At 43.0% G+C, this 25,360-nt stretch overlaps 1 protein-coding gene and 1 long non-coding RNA gene across 2 annotated transcripts in view; one reads left to right on the top strand and one right to left on the bottom strand.

Annotated features, from left to right (window-relative positions):
- LOC106048070 (ovostatin) overlaps window positions 1–23,679 on the top strand; it is a 30,897-nt gene extending 7,218 nt beyond the window's left edge. Inside the window, exons 9-35 of the mRNA XM_048052997.2 lie at window positions 350–464; window positions 669–778; window positions 1,421–1,579; window positions 2,046–2,273; window positions 2,762–2,819; window positions 3,312–3,457; window positions 4,568–4,717; window positions 6,243–6,413; window positions 6,683–6,815; window positions 8,736–8,832; window positions 9,326–9,554; window positions 10,814–10,937; window positions 11,250–11,368; window positions 11,828–11,879; window positions 12,656–12,739; window positions 13,349–13,525; window positions 14,036–14,117; window positions 14,583–14,739; window positions 15,160–15,234; window positions 18,182–18,347; window positions 18,626–18,846; window positions 19,472–19,687; window positions 20,086–20,210; window positions 20,563–20,653; window positions 22,160–22,228; window positions 23,163–23,268; window positions 23,615–23,679. Of these exons, the coding sequence (XP_047908954.2) occupies window positions 350–464; window positions 669–778; window positions 1,421–1,579; window positions 2,046–2,273; window positions 2,762–2,819; window positions 3,312–3,457; window positions 4,568–4,717; window positions 6,243–6,413; window positions 6,683–6,815; window positions 8,736–8,832; window positions 9,326–9,554; window positions 10,814–10,937; window positions 11,250–11,368; window positions 11,828–11,879; window positions 12,656–12,739; window positions 13,349–13,525; window positions 14,036–14,117; window positions 14,583–14,739; window positions 15,160–15,234; window positions 18,182–18,347; window positions 18,626–18,846; window positions 19,472–19,687; window positions 20,086–20,210; window positions 20,563–20,653; window positions 22,160–22,228; window positions 23,163–23,268; window positions 23,615–23,679 (3,525 nt within the window). The remainder of the gene's footprint in view (window positions 1–349; window positions 465–668; window positions 779–1,420; window positions 1,580–2,045; window positions 2,274–2,761; window positions 2,820–3,311; window positions 3,458–4,567; window positions 4,718–6,242; window positions 6,414–6,682; window positions 6,816–8,735; window positions 8,833–9,325; window positions 9,555–10,813; window positions 10,938–11,249; window positions 11,369–11,827; window positions 11,880–12,655; window positions 12,740–13,348; window positions 13,526–14,035; window positions 14,118–14,582; window positions 14,740–15,159; window positions 15,235–18,181; window positions 18,348–18,625; window positions 18,847–19,471; window positions 19,688–20,085; window positions 20,211–20,562; window positions 20,654–22,159; window positions 22,229–23,162; window positions 23,269–23,614) is intronic.
- Window positions 1–25,360, bottom strand: part of LOC106048085 (uncharacterized) — a 59,796-nt gene that overhangs the window by 24,291 nt on the left and 10,145 nt on the right. The gene's annotated exons all lie outside the window — the stretch shown is intronic.

Here is a 25,360-nt window from a genome sequence, read left to right as displayed (position 1 = left end):
TCTCCCAGGCAGAGTCAAGATCTGCCAGACAGGGAGAGGAAGATACAACAACTCTTTGCGAGAGTTTTTTCTCTCCTCTCATGCAGAAACTGATGGGAGTGCCTTTCCTCTCCCATTGCTGCCTGGCAGTTGCTTCTCAGGACATTTCATAAAGTAGAACAAACAGGAGTTTGATGGACTTAAGAACATTGCATGCTGTCCTGGGACATGGGTGTCAGGCAGTGTCATAGGAAGCATCTGCCCGAGAATTCAGTAATTCTAAAAGATACCACCAAAGAAGGGCATTGTATATTGCCAGTATCCTTTGTAAGCTGTGATCCTTGGTAACAGAATTTTCTTCCATTTCCAGCTGGAAACAGATGGCTGCCTCTCCCGTGTTTTCAGTTCCAACATCTTTGAGCTAAATCGCATTGGTTATATGAGGAATCTTGATGTGAAAGCCATTGTCACAGAGAAAGGAACAGGTAATCCCTTCTAGACAGTCAGAAGCAGTAACAGTGGTGTGGTTACAAAAAGACAGTAGAGGATATTCAACCTCTGTCTGCTGAGCACAAGGATGTCTTCCTATTTTTATAAGCACAGCGATCATTTCCAGGCAAATGCTAACTCTGAAGTAGCTATATACAAGACAAAGTATATCTTCTCTTGACTCCAGGCATGTCTTACAGGCCTGCAACTTACAGCTGCTCAGTCTATTTCCATAACTCGAGTGATGAGCAGTTTGCAGTTTGAGAATATGGATCGCCACTATAGAAGAGGCATTCCCTACTTTGGACAGGTAAGTGAAGGAATAGTGAAGGTGACTGATGGGATATCACAAGACAGCCAAGACGGGAAAAACTAGGGGACTATTTTGGGGGGATTTTTTTCTCCCCAAGCTTCTTTCTTTACGTATAGAGTGCCTTATCAGTAATTCTGAATACTGAAGAGTATAAGCTTATTCTGAGTTTGTTTCTGCCAGAAATACTTTGGATCAAAACAATCCATTAATTAGCATTTTTCTAACTTGTGTTTTCAATTTGATACAAATCACTGCTTCTCTCTTCAGAACTGACCATTACAAATGAAAAAAAAATAAAATACTGGGCAATGAGGGAAGACAGAGTAAAAAAAATTTACAAAACAAACAAATATACAAGGAAATACAAATATACAAGGAAATATACAGGAAACAGTTTCTGTCTCAAAAAGCCTTTTCATGATTTTATGTTTGTTGACAAATCCCACATCACCCTGTCAGTGATTTAAAGTGGAGGTATAAATGTATTTTTCTTTGTCTTACATTCAGTTCAGCCTTTGTCAGTGAGGAAAGGATAAGGTCATCTTACCAGTAACGCTGAAAGGAAAGGGTGAAAAACATGCATATCTACACAAAGAAAGATAACAAGATAAACATGTCTAGTATTTTCTTCTCCTATAGATCAAGCTGGTAGACAAAGACAACTCCCCTCTTTCCAATGAGGTTATTCAGCTATTTGTCAATAACAAGAATGTAGACAATTTCACCACTGATGCTTATGGCATTGCTGAGTTTAGCATTGACACATCCGAAATGTTTGATCCTGAGATCAGTCTGAAAGTGAGTACAGGGGGGGAGGGTGGGGGGATGGGGTGGGGAAAGGAAGGGGGGAGACATAAGAGAGAGAGGGAGGGAGAGGGAGAGGGAGAGGGAGAAGGATAGAGTGAGGGAGAGGGAAAGGAAGAGAGAGAGGGACAAGGCTAGTCTCAAACTGAACCCCAAAAAGATGGGATGAGGTTTGAATTCTGGTAATAAAAATGTCCATTCTTTGTCTTATTTAATATTCTAGAACTCTCAAAAATGCCATAAAAGAAGTGAGGAAAATACCTGAGCTCTTACAATTCAATGGCTTGCTGCAAGGCTGCAAGACCAATGTGATATTTCTTCCTTCCCAGTTTGTCTTAAGATGCAGTTCTTAGATATGTGCATTGTGTGAACTAATCATTCTGATGTGAGTACATGATAATGGTTTCTGTAGTGAGTTATGTTTGTTTTATTTTGCTTCCCCGCTACCTCTCCTAATCAGGCAACATACAAAACCAGTGACCAGTGCCACACTGAAGGTTGGATAGAGCCTTCGTACCCCGATGCATCTCTCTCTGTCCAGCGCTTCTACTCCTGGACTAGCAGCTTTGTGAGGATTGAGCCTTTGTGGAAAGATCTGAGCTGTGGGCAGAAGAGGATGATCACTGTGCACTACATATTGAACACAAAAGGATATGAACATACCAACATCGTGAACTTCTACTATGTGGTGAGCGTGGGTTTGTTACAGAGTTTCACTGAAAGAGCTTTACTAGGCAGATATCTGGGCAGTGGGTTTTACCCCCAGCAATTATGGTAGTACTTTTCCAGCCTCTGGATAACCAGCAACCACAATGACCAGAAACTGTACTGAGCTGGCTTGGCAAAAGTACCTGCTCAGGCAAAATAACCCACAATTTCTGGTTGTGCTACTTTATTTTGTAGCAAGTAACCACCTTCATATTGGCTTAGGCTATGGTTCATTTCCCTTCTGTACCAGAAACTCTTTATGGTATTCTCTGCCCTACTCATTTCCCTTCCTTTTTATGCTGCTTCCTTGCCGGTAACAGCAGCAGTGCCATATGGCTGATGTTTAAGCATGCGAAGCCATCCCAATGCACATGCTTCAATTGCCATATCAATGTACATTGAACTTGATTGTCATTTTCTTCCTCCAACCTCTACCAACCCATAAATGTATTGTTGTTTTCTGTACAGGGCATGGCAAAAGGCAAGATTGTCCTTACAGGGGAAATTAAAGTTAATATCCAAGCTGGTAAGTTAAGTTGCCATCATGTTTCTGCAATTAAAAAAAAAATTTTAAAAAAATGATGGGTTAACTGGGGACCAAGAAAAGACTTCTTGGATGTACACAGCAGCTATTGAGATGGTAGTATCCCTCTACACCCATGCACAAGTGCATTACTAGTAAGATCACTATAAAATCAGATTTAGTCAAGAAACTAGTTTCAGATATAATTCAAGAAATAGTGTCCTGTAAAGATGTTCCCAAAGGATAATGGAGGGAATGCAGAGAGTCTGTCTTGGGGAGGCGGTCTGAATCTGGTCACCTGTTTAAACTGACAATAAGTCTGAGGGCATCTGGATTTAAGCCTTGACTTGTCACCTGGCCACTCCCTGTCACTCCAGGATTTTTCAGTTTGACTACAGATTGCTCCACTGACAGGTCCTGATGCATGTCTGTCTATGATGGCTACTACAGCAGTAGTACAGCCATCTTTGGGTGTCTCTTCCTCTCTAATAACAGATCAAAATGGCACTTTCACCATCCCGCTTGTGGTCAGTGAGAAAATGGCTCCAGCCCTTTGGCTGCTAGTATACACCTTACATCCTGACAAAGAGCTGGTGGCAGACAGTGTCCGATTTCCAGTTGAGAAGTGCTTCAAAAACAAGGTGAGAGGCACCGAGACAGAGCGAGTCTTACACATTGCCAAATAAATACGTATTTATGCACATGTTCACAACAAATTTCCAGTTTTACTTCTTGTTTCTGTCTACTTCTCTCAGCATCTCTCTCCTTATTCTCCTTTTTTCTCTTTGGTCTTAAATCTTTCCCCTACCTCCACCTCCTGGCTTTATTGCCAAAAGGTAAATCCTCTTTAACATTAAAAACTACTTTTCTGGAAACACACTACCCCCATATTGTACCCACTTCTCCAGCACTAAACTAGTGTATTATTTAGTTTCGACAGTCTACGCTTTAACACAGCAAACACACTTTAGTCTTAACCCACTTCACAAGGTAATCTGATTTTTTATAATTTTCCTGTGGAAAAAAAAATGTAGTTTATGTTTACCACAACTAAATACATATAGAAAAGGAAGCAAAAATAAAAATCTTGGGGTCTAAGGTTATGTGTTTTTTTTTTCTATATTTTTTTTCTTGTGAAAAGTATTGATTTGCCATTTTGAATTGAGATTTTAAAGATTTTTCTCATCTTCAGTTTCCGAAAGCTAAAAGATCTCCATCATGAAACAAAACAGAAGAAAAAACAAGTGGTGTTAAGGATAGTGTTTTCATTTAGCTGATACAGTCTCTCCTCCCCCAACACACACGCACACTTTTCCCCTCTTATGTAACACAAGTATCAAACAGATTTCTCTATGACTGGATTCATACCAGAATCTGTACTGCAATTCCTAAGGTAGCCTATGGACCTAGTAAAAATATGATTTGCTCGTTGTAGTGCTTATTACATGTAGTCAGTGTCATAATCAGATTTGGTTTGACGATAGCAGCAACAGAATCACACTTCATTTTAAATCACTTAAGGTAGGCTTTATTTAAGTTGCCGTAACGTGGGAGTCTTATTGCCTAACACCCCATTATAGTTGAGGCCTGGTCAACAGAGGCAGCGGAGACCAGACATCACCCTCTGGTCAGACCAGCTGTGCTTTAACAAAAGAGCTTTTACTCTTCTTCTCATCCTCCTTTCACAGAAATCCAGAGAAGCCCTGAGCAGTAGGGATTAGCCATACCAATATGTGTTTGATAAATTTCAGGTCCAGATGCAATTCTCTGAAAAACGGATGCCCTCAGCTTCCAATGTCAGCTTAGTTATAGAAGCTGCTCCTAACTCCTTCTGTGCTGTGAGGGCAGTAGATCAGAGTGTGCTGCTCCTGAAGACTGAGACAGAACTGTCTGCAGAAACGGTAAGCTACCCAAACAAATACAATGTCTCCTCCTCAGAAGCACTGTTTTCTTCTCCATTGCCATGTCTCTCTACTGGAGATTGTTAGACTGTGTTAGACATCTACCACTTTTTACATGTGCTGGTAAACCATCTATAATATGTAATACACGGCCTTTGTTTCTTGGCAGTCACAAGTCCTGTAAAGGACCTGGGATTTGATTTAACCAGTGACTCTAGGACTCATATGCTCATAGGGGAAATTTCAGTAGATGATCACAAGTCAACAGACAGGCCACACAGCGGCATCAGCTCTATCCTGGCTACTATATACCCAGAAGGGCCAAGCACAAGAAAACAGACTTGTTAAAGAGTAAAAACCCAAAAAGGAAGGTAAAGCCCAGCTTACTCTCCAGGTAGATATCCCATTATTCTTACCGCATGATTCTCAGCAACAATCACCTAGAGGGACACATAGAACAGGTTTCCCAGGACCATGTACAAACGACTTTTGAATATATCCAAGGAGGGAGACTCCACAACCTCTTTGGGCAACTGGTGCCAGTGCTCAGTAACCCACAAAGTAAAGAAGTGCTTCCTGGTGTTCAGAGGGAAGTTCCTGTGCTTCGTTTTGTGCCCACGGGCTCCTGTCCTGTGACTGGGCTCTGCTAAAGACATCCTGGTTCTATCTTCTTTGCACCCTCCCTTCAGGTATTTATGTACATTGATGTGATCCCCCTTGAGCCTTCTCTTCTCCAGGCTGAACATTCCTAGCTCTTTCAGACTTTCCTCATATATGAGATACTCATCTTTGTAGTGTTTTTTTGGACTCACTCCAGGAACCCCGTGTCCCTCTTGTACTGGGGAGCCCACAACTGGACACAGTATTGCAGGTGTGGCCTCACCAGTGTTGAGTAAAGGGGAAGAATCACCTCTCTCAACCTGCTAACAACACTCCTCCTAATGTGAAGGAAACCACTGGCCTTCTTTCTTGCAAGGGTACATTGTTGACTCCTGTCCACCAGGACCCCAGGTAGATGAAGAAGAAGCAGAAAAGCAAAGCTGCTTTCCAGCTGATAGGCCCCAGGCATATGCTGATGCATGGGGTTATTCCTCTCCAGGGGCAGAACTTTGCAATTTTTATTTTTGAGCTTCATGAGGTTCCTGTCAGCTCATTTCTCCAGCCTGTGGAGGTCCCTCTGGATGACAGCATGACCCACTGATATATCCACTACTCCTCCCAGCTTTGTGTCATCAGCAAATTTGTTGAGGGTATGCTCTGTCCCATCATCCTGATTATTAATGAAGATATTAAACAGGGTCAGATCCAGTATTGACCTCTGGGGTACACCATCAGTTACTGGCCTCAGACTGATCCACTGATCACTATCACTGATCACTCCACTGATCACCACCTTCTGGGCCTGGCTATTCAGCAGCTTTTAATCCAGGAAACAGAGCATTGTTTCAAACAGGACAGCATCTCAGCTCTGGCAAGTACATGGCCGTGTAATCAGGATTGCCCTTTGTGTTTCCTTCCTTCATAGATATACAGTCTGCATCCCCTTCAAGACCTGCAAGGCTATATCTTCAATGGGCTCAATCTAGAAGATGATCCCCAAGACCCCTGTGTCTCATCTGACAACATCTTTCACAAAGGCTTGTATTACACACCTGTAATGTCTGGATTAGGCCCAGATGTATATCAGTTCCTCAGGGTAAATGTCCTGTACATTACTTAAATCTGTTGAAGTGAACTTCCACTTACGTAGCTTTACAGCTTTAATGGTTTGTTAGCAGAACACATACATGACAAATGTTCTGCATGGACATCCATTCTCATCTGACTGTGGTGCACTCTGATTTTCTGTCACGCGCAGAACTTCCTCAAGTCAGTAATCAAAGGCAGTAATGGCATAGTGGGAGGAATTGAATAAACCTCTTCTACAGTATGGTTATGGCTGACACCAAAATATTTCTTTTACAGGAAATGGGCATCAAATTTTTTACCAACTCAAAGGTTCGGCAACCAGTTGTATGTACTAGCGAGACTGTAAGACCTGTGCCATATTTCTCAAATGTAGGATTCACAGCTTCTACACACCATGTCAAATCATCAGGTAATATAGGAAACAGGAGAGAGGTTTTAAATTTCTCCTTAAATGAACTGGTATTTCTGTGGACAAGACGTGGACGATACTCATAGATATCATTTGGCAATGTTCAAACCTTCCGAAATCTTCATTTGAATCCTGGTCTGACACAGAATGAGATAGCTTAAGATGATGGCTGATGGACAAAAAAAAAAAAAAAAACAACAACAAAAAAACTTTCAGGTCTACACTTCCGATTCATGTCCAGTTGTATGCTAGGAAGTGTTGGCAATTGGTAGAGTGTCAGACAAAAGTGACACTGTTGACAATGATTCCTTTCTGAACAGAGCTTGGTGAAGAAACAGTGCAACAATGTGGCCAGGACACATATCTATGAACCAAATGTCCCAGGACCTAGTCCTAGGTCTAATGTTCATCTATGCAGACCAAGAGCACTTAAAGAAATGTTTTCTTGCTTAATGACATAAGTTTATACCAAACTCAGAGACACATTAATTAACACTTATATGGAAATACTGACAGTCTCAAGTAAAAAGAATTGGTAAATACTAATTATCCTTCATACTGGTCCAAGCAAATTAAAGCTTGTCCTTTTCTGGAATGAGGATTGATGAAATTTTATGAGGAGCAGCTGAGTTTACATGGCCTGTTCAGCCTGGAAAAGAGGAGGCTGAGGGGAGACCTCATCACGGTCTACAGCTTCCTCACGAGGGGGAGTGGAGGGGCAGGCGCTGATCTATTCTCTTTAGTGACCAGTGATAGGACCCACGGGAATGGTGTCAAGCTGTGACAGGGGATGTTCAGGCTCGATATCAGGAAGAGGTTCTTCACTGAGAGGGTTGTCGCGCACTGGAACCGGCCCCCCAGGGACATAGTCATGGCACCAATCGTGTCGGAGTTTAAGAAGCGTTTGGACTGTGCTCTTAGTCATATGGTCTGAATTGGGTAGACCTGTGTGGTGCCAGGAGTCGGACTCAATTGTTGGACTTGGAGTTGGACAGGAGTTGGACTTGGAGGATCTGGATAGGCTGGACCGATGGGCAGAGGCCAACTGTATGAAGTTCAACAAGGCCAAGTGCCGGGTTCTGCACCTGGGGCACAACAACCCCAAGCAGTGCTACAGGCTGGGAGAAGAGTGGCTGGAAAGCTGCCTGGCAGAGAAGGACCTGGGAATATCGGTTGATAGTCGGCTGAGTGTGAGCCAGCAGTGTGCTCAGGTGGCCAAGAAGACCAACAGCATCCTGGCTTGTATCAGAAACAGTGTGGCCAGCAGTACTAGGGAAGTGATTGTTCCCCTGTACTCAGCTCTGGTGAGGCCGCACCTCGAGTACTGTGTTTGGTTTTGGGCCCCTCCCTACAGGAAGGACATTGAGGCCCTGGAGCATGTCCAGAGAAGGGCAACGAAGCTGGTGAGGGGTCAGGAGAACAAGTCTTATGAGGAGCAGCTGAGGGAGCTGAGGTTGTTCAGCCTGGAGAAGAGGAGGCTTAGGGGTGACCTTATCACTCTCTATAGGTACCTTAAAGGAGGCTGTAGCGATATGGGGGTTGGTCTATTCTCCCACGTGCCCAGTGATAGGATGAGGGGGAATGAGCTAAAGCTGTGCCAGGGGAGGTTTAGGTTGGATATTAGGAAAAACCTCTTTACTGAAAAGGGTTGTTAGGCATTGGAATGGGCTGCCCAGGGAAGTGTTTACCTTCCATGATACCTCACCATCCCTGGAGGTATTTAAAAGACGCTTAGATGTAGAGCTTAGTAATATGCTTTAGTGGAGGACTTGTTAGTGTTAGGTCACAGGTTGGACTATGTGATCTTGGAGGTCTCTTCCAACCTAAATGATTCTGTGTAATTCTGTGTGTTATCCTTGTGGGTCCCTTCTAACTTGGGATATTCTATGATTCTATGAAATTTCCGCAATCTCTTAACAGCTGAAGTTGCTAGAGAAGAACGTGGGAAGAGACTCATCCTTGAGACTATTCGTGAATTCTTCCCTGAAACTTGGATTTGGGATATAGTCCTTGTAAAGTGAGTATTGCTGCTTCTCTCTCTTTGCCTGCTTTTAAGGATTACTAAATATGTCCCCTGATGTCCTCCTGCATGACTGCAATTTATTGCCACCTCTTCTTACCATTTGGCCTGGAAGAACCATCTTTTTCAGTCATCATCTGACCACCTGCCCTCCCCACTTCCATGATAAAATGTCCCCAAAACATCTATTCCCACAATGTGTGTACCATGACTCATACTCTGTAAGAAGAAGAACACATTTGTTTAAAACATTGGTCTGCAAAACAAGAATTCTAAGTTTTCTTTCCAAAGTTAGGTAAGTGATGAGCAGAAGAACTTTCAAATGGACTTTTATCCAAAGATTGGGTTGATAAATTCTGGGGATACTCAGATGTGGGGTTTCTACAGACAGAATAGAGGTAGTGTTATTTTGAAAATGTGGAGCCTCTATGGGAACTAAGGTATATGAAACTTCCCCTGTCCAGACTCATTCTTTGTCCATTCCCACCAGCTCCACTGGAAAAGCCAGGGTCTCATACACCATTCCTGACACCATCACTGAATGGAAGGCCAGTGCCTTCTGTGTGGAAGAGTTGGCTGGATTTGGCATGTCTATGCCTGCCACCCTGACAGCCTTCCAACCTTTCTTTGTGGACTTGACCTTGCCATACTCTATCATCCGGGGAGAAGATTTCCTGCTTAAAGCCAATGTCTTCAACTACCTCAACCACTGCATTAAGGTATGTACTTCTGCCCACACTTTTAGTCCCTACCCCATCTCCAAAGAAGCCACAGAGTTTGTTGTTTGGACAATAAAAAAAAAAAAAAAAAAAATTATCAAAATGATTGGTACAGATGACTGGATCTGTCTCTACTCTTGATCGATGTACTGCTCGTTCTATCTGATAATAAATTATCCTGACTGGATTTGTCTTCCTATGCCACTACAAAGCAGAGGGAGATCTGTGTGAACTGTGTCTAGGACAGGTATACAAACAACTGTCTCCAGAGATCTAAAGAGGAAGGAAACAAGTGTTTTGTGGAGGATCATTCACACTCCACAGCCACACAAGCCATCAATGTCTTTACTGGGGTCTTTTCTTTAGGGATATATGTGAAGCTGTGGCGAAGTAAAGTGCTTGTGCCTCCCAAACAGAAGTATGTGGGAAAAGCAAGAAGTGGAGAGCAGACAAACCTTTCTTCTCTGGGACAAAAGTTCCCAAAAGTACCAAAACAAGGAGTACCAAAGTCCCAGTACATGCCCTACAGAGTGTGTGTCCAACTAGAGACTGTACTGCTCTCAGACACTGGGTGCTTGTACTCTCAGTACTCTGCACTTTCCTGGTAAAATGCCTCCAGACCACAGGTGCACAGCACCTTTGTATTGAGAGAGCTTACAAACAGTTTAAAACGAACTTAAAGAAAGAAAAACAGCTCTTTTTTTGACTTCTTGTTTCTTACGTTGTATCTAGGAATCCTTAAAAGAGAGCAGGTACAGAGTCTATATTTCTTTTACTTAATTTGATTGCTGAAAGTTAGCCCTCCAGTCTCACAAGGAGACCACCACAAAAGGAAGAAAAATCAAGACGCATCTTAGGAATGATCTGTTATTGAGAGTTCATCTCTTGACCTCGTTTTTCGGGTATCCCTACAACAACAAAAAACAAAAATATTAGACAGTGTTTTCCGTTGCAAGTTAGTTCAAAACCATTAGCACCAGGTCAACTGAACATAGCTCCAAATCCTGATCAGGAATCATAAGTATGTGTCAGATATTTAACATCTCATTGGAGAATGTCATGAGGAGCAAAAGAGAACACTGTCAAGGTTGTATCTGATAGATGATTCATCTACACACCATCATCCTGGACCTTAAATCTCTTCTACACTGTTAATACTGGACATAAATAGAGACCATCTGACCACCCTCTAACAATAAAGCACCGTTTGCCTATGGTATAAAATCTTCATCCCATCACATTCCTCTTTCTGTTCTCAGATTAATGTTTTGCTGTCAGATTCCCTTGATTATCAGGCCAAACTAATCTCCACAGATGATGATGGATGTGTATGTGCCAAAAAAAGAAAGACCTATGCCTGGAATATTTCCCCCAAAGAAATTGGTAAGTGCCTGTGAATCTATCTGGTTTTCTGTCCTGAGACTACTAATGATCAATTTATACCTCACCTGAAAACTTAATCTTTTTTTCACTTGGAGAAATTTGTCTACTCTTGTTTCAGGAGGACCAAAAAGTCCATCCAGAACTGCAGTTTGTTTATCATTCCCATTTTCAGAGATCAGTTCTCTTTCCATGTCTCACCTCAGTACTTACTCTACTACTCTATAGACATTCATTATCAGATGTAATTTCTTACTTTAGCCATAATTCTTTATGACAGAGGTCAAATTTCCCTCTTTTCTGCTACTATTTAAGGTCAAGTAGTATTCAGCATTACAGCAGAGACCAAAGATGATGGAGATTGTGGAGATGATGCATCCAGGAACACCAGTATTGGCTACAGGGACACCCAGATCAGGACATTGTTGGTTGAGGTACTGCTGAAAGCTCTTACTGTTTTCCCTGTACTCCCTTCCATGAGGAAAGAAAAATGCAGCATAAGTACCAAAAAGAAGTACAAGTTTTTCAGGTTCCTTAAAGAACTTCTGGTTTGGCTTCACCTTCATCTTGCTAGGACAGGGTCCTGCTCTTCGATATAAGACCAAGTCTGCTCCCATCTGATGTCCTTTTCCATGAGGATCACTGGGTATTGGTTGGTCAGTGCACATCTTTCTCCTCCTCCAGAGGAGAAACTGGAAAGGAGGGACTCTATCTGACGGGTGCTCCCCTTTAGCAGCAGCCACATCAAGTATGAACCTGTAAACTATTGCTTTAATACTGCCGTTTTATGATGCAGAAGGCTGGGTATGAGTATGGCCCTTCTGTCACTGCATTACTTCTGCATGCTTTGTTCTCATCTGCTGCATGTGTCTCTTTTCCCCATCACCATCCAGCCTGAAGGAATCAGAAGGGAAGAGACCCAAAACTCCCTCATCTGTACAAAAGGTAAGTGCTCTATATACTGCTGTCCTGAAAGGAAATGAAGGCTGGAGTTTCTGCTCTTTCCTGCTCATTGACGTTCTCCCTCCACTTTTGCATGAGGTGCCCAAATGGCAGCTAGTGTGAGTGCTTAAGAGTTCAGTTCCCTGCTACAAAATTCATGTGTGATCTGGTGCATGTCACTTAGGCAGTGTCTGTGCTGCAGTCAAAAGTGCACAGATACTGAAGGAAGCCTGTTATGAAGGTATCAAAGGGAGAAAACCTTTCTGTGCAAAATCTATTCTGGGCTGCATGCACTCATGTTTGGCTGCTGTCCTCTATTCCAAGGATAACTGTAGCTTGTATTTTTCCATTTCTAGCAGGAATGGAAGAGGGAATACTAATGTACCGCTCCATCCCATCTCTGTGCTGACTGCAAACGGTTTCCAAAGTTTCCTGGAAGCTGTCTAAAAGATGCACAAGGGCAGCCCTGTCACTCCCCAGTGCCACACTGAAGAAAACCCCAGAGTTCACAGACAATACAGTCTGTGAGCAACAGCCTTATCTTGTTTAATTTATTTCTGTTGAACAATGACAGCTACTGCACCATTTGAGCTGTTTTTCACTAGATTAGTTTAGCTGTGCTACCTTCTCTCCTGATGTTCTTCGTGTCAACAGTGAGTTTCTATCTACTGCTGTCTCGTGTATAATTTTGAACTGTGCAATTTCTCCTGAGCATTTCATTTCTATAACTAATGCTCTTATACAAATGACCACAATATACTTGATATTATTCTTCACAGATGATGTCATTACTCAAGGCGTTGCTTTAGACCTACCTACAAATGTGGTGGAAGGATCAGCCAGAGCTTCCTTTTCTGTTGTTGGTAAATATAAAATTAATAAAACATATAAGGAAAGAAAATTTTAAACTACAAAATGAAAGCTTTGTCAGGAACTTTGGGCTTGGTTACATGACTCAAAGGTCAGAACATATTGGCTTTGTAATACTGATAATCTTAGCTCATTCTAGAAATCTTTCCTTGAAGTAGCTATTTAGATGTGGCCTATGGTACCTTTACATAACCAAAGTTCCTTTTCAGCATCAGTTGTTAATTCTGTAATACATGGCTCACTGTAGCATCTCTGGGCTGTTTACCTCTCCTTCTCTAGAAAGAGAAGTTTCCAGGAAGTTCTTCTTTTCACTTCTAATAAAGAACATCAGCTTGAAGTGGCACTAAAATAGGCAGTATTTCTGGCATGGGCAATTTAGTCTAAAAAGAGGCAGGGTAGGGATTTTTTTGTTGATTGCAAAGCAGAACAGAACAAATCACGCAGTAAGCACTAGGAACTTCAGGCTCTTTGGAAAGCTCTCCAGTACCATAGAGGCTTACAAACCCAGCCAGGTTTTCCATGACTCTCCCTAGTGAATGAAAATTATTGTTTATTTCAGTGTCCATGAGTTTTGCTAATCCCCACACACCCCTCTTCCCCAGGTGACATCATGGGCACTTCCATGCAGAACCTGCACCAGCTCCTCCAGATGCCGTTTGGCTGTGGGGAACAGAACATGGTCCTGTTTGCACCCAACATCTATGTCCTGGACTATCTGGACAAGACAAGACAGCTGAGTGAAGAGATCAAATCCAAGACCATTGGATACTTAGTGAGCGGTGAGAGTTTTTGCTTCCTTTACAGTGTGTGCCAAAATCCCCATTGAGGTCCAATGAGCAGAAGCAGTAGCATGGCTATCCAAGCTGTATGGCACTGATGCTGTAGCACAGCTCAGTTACCCAAGGGATGCTATGACATTTGCTTTCTTTGATTTATTTTTTTTTTCTTTCCTCATCCTGTTTTACTGAAATGCAGATGTCATGTTTACTTTGAGGTCTGTCTTTTAATCCCTTTTTTCTCTTCAACCCAGACACAGCATCTATCCTAATCCTGTCAATTTAGGTGGAGCACAAAACTGGCACAGAGCTACCTATTCTGTGACTCCATGTTTCTACAGGGCAGGATGTTCCATGCCTACATTTAAGCTCCCTCAGGGCTCCCTCTTTGTTTGGTAGATATATATCACCTCTCCACCCTTTCCCACTGTGATTCCATATAAAACTGGTAGAAAACAAAATTAGGTTTTGTTTTTAAATTAGGTATCAGTTCCTTCTTCCATCTTCTTGCAGGCTACCAGAAGCAGCTATCGTACAAACATCCCGATGGGTCCTACAGCATCTTTGGCATCAGAGATAAAGAAGGGAACACCTGGTGGGTGATTGGGAGCAGAAATGACTTAGAAATGAATTTGTATTAAAATCACGTGGTGTAGGTAAATGCTATTTTTGCTAGCTAAATCAGGTGTACAGAGCTGGGTAGGACTGGGACTCTGTAAGTACTAAAAGACATGGTTCTCTACCTCCTGTCAGGGAGTATATGCGGAGAGAAGGCTGGCTAAAGGCTCAGCTGCCTTTCTGATTCCCACTCTTCCTCTCTCCTGTGGAACACAACACACTGCAGTGCTCTGTAGCCAGGACCAGCCCAGAGTGTGCTGGTCTTCCTCTGGGTCCCAGCTAGATGTTATTCTTTTTGCTACCCTCTCCTGGGGGAGCACACAAGGACAAAGCAAGTCACCAATCTGTTGGCTGTAATTATTCAGGCTTGTGACTAACATGAGTGGAAGGGCTGACTTTTTCTGTTCCTAGCTCAGCTCACAGCTTCATGGTTCCCTTGCAGGCTCACTGCCTTTGTGTACAAATCGTTTGCACAAGCTAGTCGCTTCATCTATATTGATGACAATGTCCAGGCTCAAACCCTGATGTGGCTGGCAAGCAAACAGAAGCCAGATGGCTGCTTCCGAAGCGTTGGGACACTCGTCAACAATGTCTTGAAGGTGGTAGAGAATTACTTTAGTCAAATTTACAGTCTTATCATTAAAAAGATGCTCTCCCATTACTGCCAAAAACTATCCTTTCCTCCAAATGCCTGTCTTCTGCCAAGAGCTCTCTCTCCACATCTTAGATTTAGTTGCTGAATTATTTCCAGTTCAATCAGTTTCCTCACACTATCTTTTATACTTCATGCACACCCAAGATAGGATTACAGGATTGCAGCCTTGAGGGAATTACAGTATTTGTTTTTTTGAGGCCTTTGTTTTGCTGTTGTTGGTTGTTTGTTGTTGAGAATTTTTTTTAAATTATTTTTTTAATTATTTTAGCAATGGGTTTCTCTTAGTTTAAGATCTATTCCTGATGTGTGTGTGTTTCTCACTCATTCCATTCACTGACTGTTCCTCTCTCCATGTCCTTTTCAGGGAGGAGTAGATGATGAGCTGTCACTTTCTGCCTACATTACCATTGCCATGCTAGAGGCCGGGCACTCCAGCTCGGTAAGGAGGCTTTCCACTACTGGTATTCGGCTGGAATTGGTCCCCATTTGTTGCCTTGGATTCTGTGTCTGCTACAAATTGTCCAGGTAGTAGAGACGAAGAGAGGGAGAGAGAGAGCTCCCAAGGAACACGACCCTGCTCTGAATGTATCCGAACTAGTTGCTGTGATAGAAAAATTCCCCATCTCCATCCCACTTCAACCACCAGTTTTCAAGCAGAAATTCTATACACCTCAGTGGAATTAGATCTCTGTTGGAGAAGCCTAGGATATTAAATGACACCTTTGAGCTACCAGATAAAAAAGCTTGCCAGGTAGTAGCCCACACATCATGGCTTAGACTTAAACATGGCTTAGTCAAGAAGGTAAGGTATTGCAAGTAAATCCATGAAGTCTACAAATGGAACTGAAAGCTATGTTGGGAAAAGGCCACTTGGGAAGAATACAGGGACATGGTCAGAGGATGCAGTGATGAGACAAGGAAGGCCAAGGCCCAACTGAAGTTAAATCTGGCAAGCGATGTCAAGGACAACAGGAAGGGCTTTTTCAAATATATCAATAGTAGAAGGAAGACTAAGGAAAATGTGGGCCTGGTGCTTAATGAGGTGGGTACCCTCGTGACAAAGGATAGGCAAAATTGCTGAATACCTTCTTTGCTTCAATCTTTGCTGCTAAGACCAGCCCTCAGGAATCTCTAAACCTAGAGACAAGGGAGGAAGTCTGGATAAAGGAAGACAAGAAAAAGAGATCAAAGAGAATCGGGTCAGAGATCTCTAAGGCAAAATTGACACCCACAAATCCTTGGGCCCAGATGGGATGCATCCACAAGTGCTGAGGGACCTGGTGAATGTTATGGTTAGCCCACTCTCCATCATCTTTGAAAGGTCAGGGAGAACAGGAGAGGTGCGTGAGGACTGGAAGAAAGCCCATGTCACCCCCGTCTTCAAACTGCAAGAAGGAGGACCCAGAAAACTACAAGCCAGTCAGCCTCACCTCCATCCCTGGAAAGGTGATGGAATCACTCATCCTAGAGGTCATTTCCAGGGACATGGAGGAGAAGAAGGTGATTAGGAGTAGTCAGCATGGGTTCATGAAGGGGAAATCATGCTTGACCAATCTGATAGCCTTCTATGATGGAGTGACTAGCTGGGTGGATAAGGGGAGAGCGGTGGATGTGGTTTACCTTGATTTCAGCAAGGCTTTCGACACTGTCTTCCATAACATCCTCACAGGCAAGCTCAGGAAGTGTGGGATGGATGAATAGACAATGAGGCAGATTAAGAATTCATTGAATGGCAGAGCTCGGAGGGTTGTGATCAGTGGTGCTGAGTCTAGTTGGAGGCCTGTAGCTAGTGATGTCTCCCAGGAGTTCATACTGGGTCCAGTCCTGTTCAACCTATTCATCAATGACCTGGATGATGGAACAGAGTGCACCCTGAGCAAGTTTGTGGATGACACAAAACTGGGAGGAGTGGCTGATACACCAGAGGGCTGTGCTGCCATTCAGAGCAACCTCGATAGGCTGGAGCGTTGGGTGGTGAGGAACCTCATGAAGTTCAACACAGGCAAATGCAGGGTCCTAGGGAGAAATAACCCTATGCACCAGTACTGGTTGGGAGTTGATCTGCTGAAAGCAGCCTTGCAGAGAAGAACCAGGGATGCCTGGTAGACAGCAGGTTAACCATGAGCCAGCAATGTGCCCTTGTGGCCAAGAAGGCCAATGGTATCCTGGGGTGCATTAGGAAGAGTGTTGCCAGAAGGTCGAGGGAGATGATCCTGCCCCTCTACTCAGCCCTGGTAAGGTGTCACCTGGAGTACTGTGTCCAGTTCTGGGCTCCCCAGTACAAGAGCGGCATAGATCTCCTGGATTGAGTCTAGCAGAGGGCGACGAAGACGATTAGGGGACTGGAGTATCTCCCAAATGAGGAGAGGCTGAGAGAGCTGGGCCTGTTTAGCTTGCAGAAGAGAAGATTAAGAGGGGATCTTATCAATGTATACAAGTATCTGAAGGGAGGGTGTCAAGAGGATGGAGTGGGACTCTTTTCAGTGGTGCCCAGTGACAGGACAATAGGCAATGGGCACAAACTGAAACAAACTGAATATGAGGAAACGTTTCTTTACAGTAAGGGTGACAGAGCACTGGAACAGGTTGCCCAGAGGGGTTGTGGAATCTCCTTCTTTGGAGATAATTGAAAACCCACCTGGATGCAATCCTGTGCAACATACACTAGGTAACCCTCTTGGCAGGGGAGTTGGTCCAGATGATCTCCAGAGATCCCTTCCAACCTCAACCATTCTCTGATTCTGTGGAAAGGAAGGTCCATGACAGTGAAAAGCAGATTTGTCCTTTTTAAAAAGTGACTAGTACAAAGAATAGTATAGGTGGGATGTTAGACTTCAATATACAAGTTTCTCTGCCTCCAATTTGTCATGCCTTTTTTAAGACCTTCCTGGTTAAGGAACACATTAGTGAGGACATGGGGTCCAATGGTGAACTTCTTTCACTTGGTGTAAACCTAGTGAAATACCACAGAATTAAATTAAAATCACAGCAGAATCACTGAGAATAGAGACTACCCCAAAATGCTGGGTTTGTTCAAGGCAACAGAATCTTGACCATACAAGTGCAGTGTGAATTGTTACCATAAAGGTAAGCGGAAGGAATTATGTGTGAAGGAAGCAGAGCAGTCTTTTGTTTATACACCTACATCTTCAAGAACACACTGAAAATCTGCTCTATTTGTATGGTGTTTTAGTCTGAAATCCCTCCTTAAGGGGATCTGGATTCTCTTTCCCAAAGTCACTATACAAACTGAAGTGCCATTCTAATTGCGATGACAGGATGAAGAACAGGTTTAAAGACACATTTGATCAGGTGAAGACAACTGTCCAGAATTCAGATCCAGATGTTACATTTTTGCTTTTTTGTTTGTTTGTTTGTTTTTGAAGTACACAGTAATACGAAATGCCTTTTATTGCCTGGAGACTGCATCTGAGAAGAATATCAGTGACATTTACACTCAGGCACTCATGGCCTATGCTTTCTGCTTAGCTGGCAAGGCAGAAATATGTGAATCATTCCTTAGAGAGCTACAGAAATCAGCAAAGGAAGTTGGTGAGTTTCAGCTATTTCAAGATTTTGGGAGGTGGGAAGATGGAATAGATCTTACTGATGGCATGTGTTCTAACCTTGACAATATTGAGAGTATAAGCACATGAATCTTCCACCAGACATCCCAAAATAATTCTGCAGTAAACTTACAGCACATCTGTTGCTCCATAGTAAGTAGCTATGAGAAAGAGACCAGGACATATTACATCTCTGAGTCAGCATTAAGCAGTGACTCCCATAATCCATTCTCATCGCTCCTTACCCTCTCTTTGTTTATTCAGGTGGTTCAAAGCACTGGGAGCAGAAGCAGAGATCCCCATCCGAAAAATCCCCCTTCTTCCCTGACCATGCCCCATCAGCTGAAGTTGAGATCACTAGTTACGTCCTGTTGGCATTGCTCTACAAACCCAACCGGAATCAAGAGGATCTCACACAGGCCTCAGGAATTGTGCAGTGGATCATCAGGCAACAGAATCCCTATGGAGGTTTCTCTTCCACACAGGTGAAGAAACTCCCTTCCACTCCCCAGCCAGTCCTAGGAACTGGGACACTATTTCAGTGTGTCAGTGGGGCTATGACTACCTGGTCTTATTTCTCTCCTGTTATTACAGAGACCAAGCCTTTTTGTTGGAGGGTTCCAAATTCTTTTCTCTTTTCTTATATTATCCTCTTTTTAACTTGGTCAACAAAGGTTAAATCCATGAGGGAGTAATTTCACTAGCAACAAACACAGATATTCCTGTCATGAATGAGGCTAAAAAACGCTTTGATTGCCAGGTCTTCTTTTTTGTATGACCAAGGGGTGTTCTGCAGTTCCTTAGGAAACATGCTTTTCCACTTGAAATATCCTGCTGAAAAACTTAAGAAGTGTGCTCTAGTGCTTATATTTTATGTTCTGAGACCTTCATTATGAGTAGAGAGTTTTCTTCCACCCTAAAACATACACGTCAGAATGAATTGGATCCTTCTATATGGGAAATTATACACAAAATTATCCTTTAATTAAATTATACACAAGTTCGGGTTGTTTTTTAGACAGGACAAAGTGACTTTGCTTTGTATTGGAACCATGACTTTGATTTCCTCTGCATCAGTCACACTGTGTAGCTAATTGTCTTTTATTTCAGGACACAGTCATTGCTCTTCAAGCCCTTGCTGCTTATGGTGAGGCCACCTACAATTCTGTTACACAAAATATAGTCAAGATCACTTCTGAAAAGCCTTTTGAGAATGTATTTACTGTCAACAATGAGAACAGGCTCCTGCTGCAACAGACTCCCCTTCCTGAGGTCCCTGGGAAATACAACCTAACTGTGAATGGCACTGGGTGTGTACTTATGCAAGTAAGTGTCTGCCGTTCTCTTCATTGTGTCCCACATTCTGCATGCCATACAGCCGTGTTTCTGATGACTCTCCATCTGATTTCTCTTTATTCTTCCTAATGATTTGATTTTCCTAAACTCTTTAAACAGTCTTTTCCCCATCCCACATGCTGACTCCCATGATGGGATCACAGAATGGCAAAAAAATAGTCTTTTCTGATCAGCAACTGTTTTCTCTCTGGGTGGTGACTGGGTACAAGCACCTTTATTGTTAAAGAGCAGAAGTCTGATCAGTCCATCTTTGACATAATCAAGGACCTTCAATGTCCCCGGGAAACCTCACTAGGGCCAACGCTCTTTTTTAGAATTCACAGAAAATCCCTTGGCTTCCTTGAAAAACTTTTTTTCTCCTCCTCCAGACAGCACTGAGGTACAACATTCACCTTCCTGAGGGGGCCTTTGGATTTTCTCTCTCAGTACAGACATCAAATGCTTCCTGCCCACAGGATCAACCAGCAAAATTTGATATCGTCCTCATAAGCAGGTAATGTACTATCAACAAACCAGCTGAACTGTTGACAAGACATGCCAAGCAGACTGCTGTGTGTATTCAGTTTTGCTTAAAGTCATAAACCATGAGCTGATCTGTGCTGGAGAGAGTTGTTGATATCAACCTGTAAGACATATCCCAAAGGACCTTGTGATACCCCTGGTATTAGCACATATGGTGCTTGCACATACTTGACCCCTTCATACCAGGGGCCTCCCCATTGCCTCCCATACGAGCCAGTCAGTAAGTGCATGTGATTCACTCCAGTTGTATGAGGCCAGAAATAGAGAGTGAGATTTGCTTCCCTTGACACAGTCCAGACTGACAGGGCACTCTGTTGTTTCAGTTACACAGGGAAGCGCAGTAGCTCCAACATGGTCATTATTGATGTGAAGATGCTCTCTGGCTTTGTTCCTGTTAAGTCTTCTCTGGATAAGGTAAACTATAGGAACAAGATTGAATGAGTCACTCCAGGGACAGAGGAGATATCCATTTGTGACAACAGGAGCTGCATGAAGACAGGCCTGGTTAAGAAGAATTCACACACAAAGTGCAAAGTTTTCAGATAACATCAAGTTGGGCGGGAGTATTGATCTGTTTGAGGGCAGGAAGGCTCTGCAGAAGGATCTGGATAGACTAGATGAATGGGCTGCATCCAATCACATGACATTCAACAAGGTTAATTGCTGGGTCCCACGCTTGGGTCACAACAACCCCATGAAGGGGTATAGGCTTGGGGAAGAGTGTCTGGAAAGTTGGGAAGAGTGCCTGCAAAGTTGCGCATCAGAAAAGGACCTGGGGATGCTAGTCTGAACATGAGCCAGCAGTGTGCCCAGGTGGCCAGGAAGACCAATGCTAACCTGGCTTCTATCAGAAATAGTGCAGCCAGCAGGGCTAGGGAAGGGATTGTCCCTCTGTGCTCAGCACTGGTGAGACTGCACCTCTAGTACTGTGTTCAGTTTTGGGCCTCTCACTGCAAGAAGGATATTGAGTTGCTAGAAAACAGAAGAAGAGCAACAAAGCTAGTGAAGGGACTAGAAAACAAGAGTTAGGAGGAGTGGCTGGGAGAATTGGGGCAGTTTAGTCTGGAGAAGAAGAGGCTGAGAGGACACCTCATTGCTCTCTATAACAACCTGAAAGGAGGTTGTAGTGAGGTAGATGTTGGTCTACTTTCTCAGATAAGTGATAGGACATGAGGCAACAGCCTCAAGTTGCACAAGGGAAGGTTCAGATTGGCTCTCAGGAGGAATTTATTCATGGAAAGTTCAGTTAGGCATTGGAACTGGCTGCGCAGTGAAGGGGTGGAGTCACCATCCCTGGCGGTATTTAAGAGATGTGTTAATGTGGTTCTTAGGGACATGGTTTAACAGGGGACTTGATAGGGCTAGGCTGATGGTTGGATTTGATGATCTTAAAGATCTTTTCCACTCTAAATGATCCTGTGATTCTGTGAAATCCTGTGAGGTGTCTGCATGGCTGCACCGTCTTCATTACTGTGTGGAGGAATGCCCTACAAGGAGCTGTGAGCATATAACACAGACCTTCACATATTAAAAATTAGGAAGGGTTCCAGCTAAAGCCTGACCAGCTGGCAACTGCAACTCAGAACTGGCACTGTCTAAGCAGGGAAAGAGTCAGAAATCTACCAGGCTAGATTGGAAACCTATATGACAACGTAGGCAGGCAGTTTTCCCTTAAAGAACTGCAGTGCATCCCAACTTGGGAAGTGCTCATAAACTGTGCTAAGTCAAGTGCCAGTTTTTGCTCAGTCCCCCCTATCTATTCAGGAAAATTTGGACTCTAAAAATGTCAGCTGCCAGCGATTAACACCAGACTATGAGCAGAATGAATCCTAAAGCCACAGGGTGGTAGGTTCTGAGGTAGCACTTGTTTTTTAATGATTTATTAATATATCAGTTTATCTCCATTTCCTTATTTTAAAGCTCATTGATGGCCACACAGTGATGCAAGTAGAATACAAGAAAAATCATGTTCTCCTTTATCTGGAAAATGTAAGTTCTGAATTCTGGCTATTTGATTCATACAAATGATAAAAGCAGTGCGTAATAGACACACCTACAGCGAGGATACACTCTACAAAGTGCATTATTATGTTTTCTTCCCCATCAGCTTTGCCCTCTGTTCACTAAGCTGCTTAATCCTCAAACTACGTTATATCCCAAACTCCCGAACAGCTTCAAACTGACACCTGACCTACTAGAAACTAGAAAGAAATTAATCAAAAAAAAAAGAAAAAGTATGAATAAATTAATCAAAAAATCTTTTTATTTTCAGTAAGTAGTGGATAAATTCCAGTAACGCGGTTCCTTTATGTGTATGTTCCCTTGGTAGAGTCCTAGTACATCTCAGTCCTTCTAATAGGACATAGAACAATACTCTCATCTCCCCTGAAAAATTTTCTATTCCTTCTCTTATGCCAGTTCATTCCCAAATCTAACTTGTAATCTAACTTCTGGCCCAGAATTTGCATATTAAAAGTACATTTGCTTGTGGCCCTGTAGGACTAACAACAAAATTAAATCTCCCAGTGATGCATATTGATTCACAGTTTCTTGGTGACACATAATATCTGAAATGGAGGAGTTAGAATACCAGACTTGATTGTCCTGACCTTTGGGAAATCCTGGAGAATTAAGCTCTCAGTCCTTTGAGACTTTTTAAGATCCTCTGGCCTGAAAGCAATAAAATGTGTTTAACTTACAAAATAAGGTAATACAAACAGGATAGGAAACCTACACATCTTCTCTTCAGTTTCACTTTGGACTCTCCAAAAATATTTCTTCAGCTTGGCAGGCAGGTAATGCGTATCTGTATGTGGGGCATCATTGGGATTGGAATATATCATTGATCAGCTCCCCCTGTCTGCTCCAAGACTGTGTTATACGAATAGAAAGTCTTACGTGATCCCTGTCCTTCGGTTCTCAGATCTTGCAAAAGAAAAATAAAGAAATCACTTTCTCAGTTGAGCAGGACTTTGTAGTGACCCATCCAAAGCCAGCTCCTGTGAAGATCTATGATTACTATGAAACAGGTAGGTCTTTTTGTTTTAACCAGCATGAAGTGTGGGGAAGGGACAGGGAGAGCAAAAATACTGCATGTGTAAGAGAGACAGAGAACCAGCTCTCATGGAACTAATACTCCTCTGAACTGTATTAGGAATTGGAGCTAATGCCAGGGGACAGATCCATCTCACTTTAGCGAGCTTGGGCTCATGTCCAAGCTGACAAGTGGGCATGACTGGAAAGGTATGAAAATGTATGTCCCAGAACAAAGGAAATTTCAAGGATCTTCAAATTAAGTATGTGTAGTGTATGTACACCTCCAGGGAAATGAACAGGAAGTGGTCTCCAGGGAACATTTCTTTCCCTCTTTTCCAGAAGAGTATGCTGTTGCTCAGTATATGTCACCTTGCAAAGATGCTGTTGCAGAAATGGATGACTGATTAGCAAAGGTAAGTAAAAGCCAGGAAAAAATAATAAATAAATAAATTAATTAATTAATAAACAACAAAAAGTGGCAATGAGGATGAAGCACTGGGGAAGGAAACAAGAGAGAACAGTTAGTAAAAAGAAAGGTGAGAAGGTGAAGTATAAAACAGCATGAACATAGGAATTGGCCATATGAGTAGAGTGATACTTGCAGGAAAGGAGCCTTCTATCTCTACCAGGCTTCCCAGGAAGCAGCCAAAGACAGTGACCAGATCCTCTCCTATGCTACATGCTCTGTGGAGTTCAAATAGGTACGTCTGTGCTGTTCAAGAGAAGGCCTCAGCTTCTCTGTAGGGTGAAAGCCAAAATGCAGAAAAACAGAGACACTGTAAAATACCTTCAGAGTCTTCTCAAAAATGACAACGCTTAACAAAAATATTCTACCTACAGCCTCCCTTGAAAGCCTCCCCTCCAAAGCCTGTGCTTCATGGGCACAAGCAAGGTATTTCACATGGACTTAAGAAACCCCATCCTGGCCAGCTAATGCACGTTCTGAGGAAAACATTTGAGTTGACATGAACCATGGAGGTGATGTGTTGACTAGTTAGATATACAATGCTGTCTTACTGTAGGGTAGGTCCAGGTCTGTGTGCTGCTCAGTGTAGCAGTTACTCTGGCTGTTATCTGCTGAACAATTCTCTTGGTGCATGGGCAGAGCTTGCTGTCAGTACTTGGTCTAGCTCTTACCTGTTTTACACAGAATGGGCTGCCTATTCAGTATCCTGAAATTGTATTTTATATCCTGTACCTCCTGTTTGATGTTTTTGTTTGTGTTCTTTTTTTGTTTGTTTTCTCATTAAGTTTATTTTCTTTTGAATTTTCCCCTGCAGGATAATCATATATGTTCAACAATTGATGAAACACCCTATTTTCTTCTGTCATTAAGTCCCAGAAAGGGCCTTTTCACCTTTCTAAGCACAGTGGGAGTCTGTGATCTTGTTTGTACTAGTGTCTGTTTCTTTATTTCCCTTCATGGCATATCTCTTCAGATCTGCATCATAATCATGTATACTTTTCCATCAATAAACCTCATTTTTACACTGGGTATTGGCTTTCTTTCGGTATCACAGAACAGCCATTTTAATGACAATCCACATGTTATGGTGGCTGGCCGGAGAGGAATAAGAGAGAAGTAACTCTGTCCTGCATGTGACATTCAGCCTCCTATGCCAGCTGCAGCTGATAACTACTGGTAACTAGTGTAATATGCAGCATGTTCGGACACTCCCAGCCTCCCATCTCCAGAGTTTAGTCCCTGTTCCCCATGGCTATTGAACAGCCTGACACTTTTCCCCAGCCCTAGTAAGGGGCTGCCTCTGATCCTTTGACATAAAAGTAAGGTTTTATGTACAGAAATCATGGAGTGTCTCAGCATTGTGCTAAGTACAGGAGCGAGTGAAGAAAGGGGCAGTTTCAGTCAAGGCCTGGTGACTGCCAGGTCCCATATCACGGGACATGCATGCATGGTAGGTACCCCCTTATGGAGCTGCGCCAGGCAGCATGTGTTAATGACCGTGCCTGTCCTACATCTTCCTAGTCCCAAATCTCACCCTGCCAAGCCATCCAGTCCACCGGACTGGCCAAGACTTTTTCCAAGAGAGGTGGTGAGAACCTCAAACACATTGCCCTGGTCTG

Source organism: Anser cygnoides, chromosome 1 (genome assembly GCF_040182565.1).
Source record: "Anser cygnoides isolate HZ-2024a breed goose chromosome 1, Taihu_goose_T2T_genome, whole genome shotgun sequence".
Classification (NCBI taxonomy): domain Eukaryota; kingdom Metazoa; phylum Chordata; class Aves; order Anseriformes; family Anatidae; genus Anser; species Anser cygnoides.
This window is presented reverse-complemented; position numbering and strand designations above follow the sequence as displayed.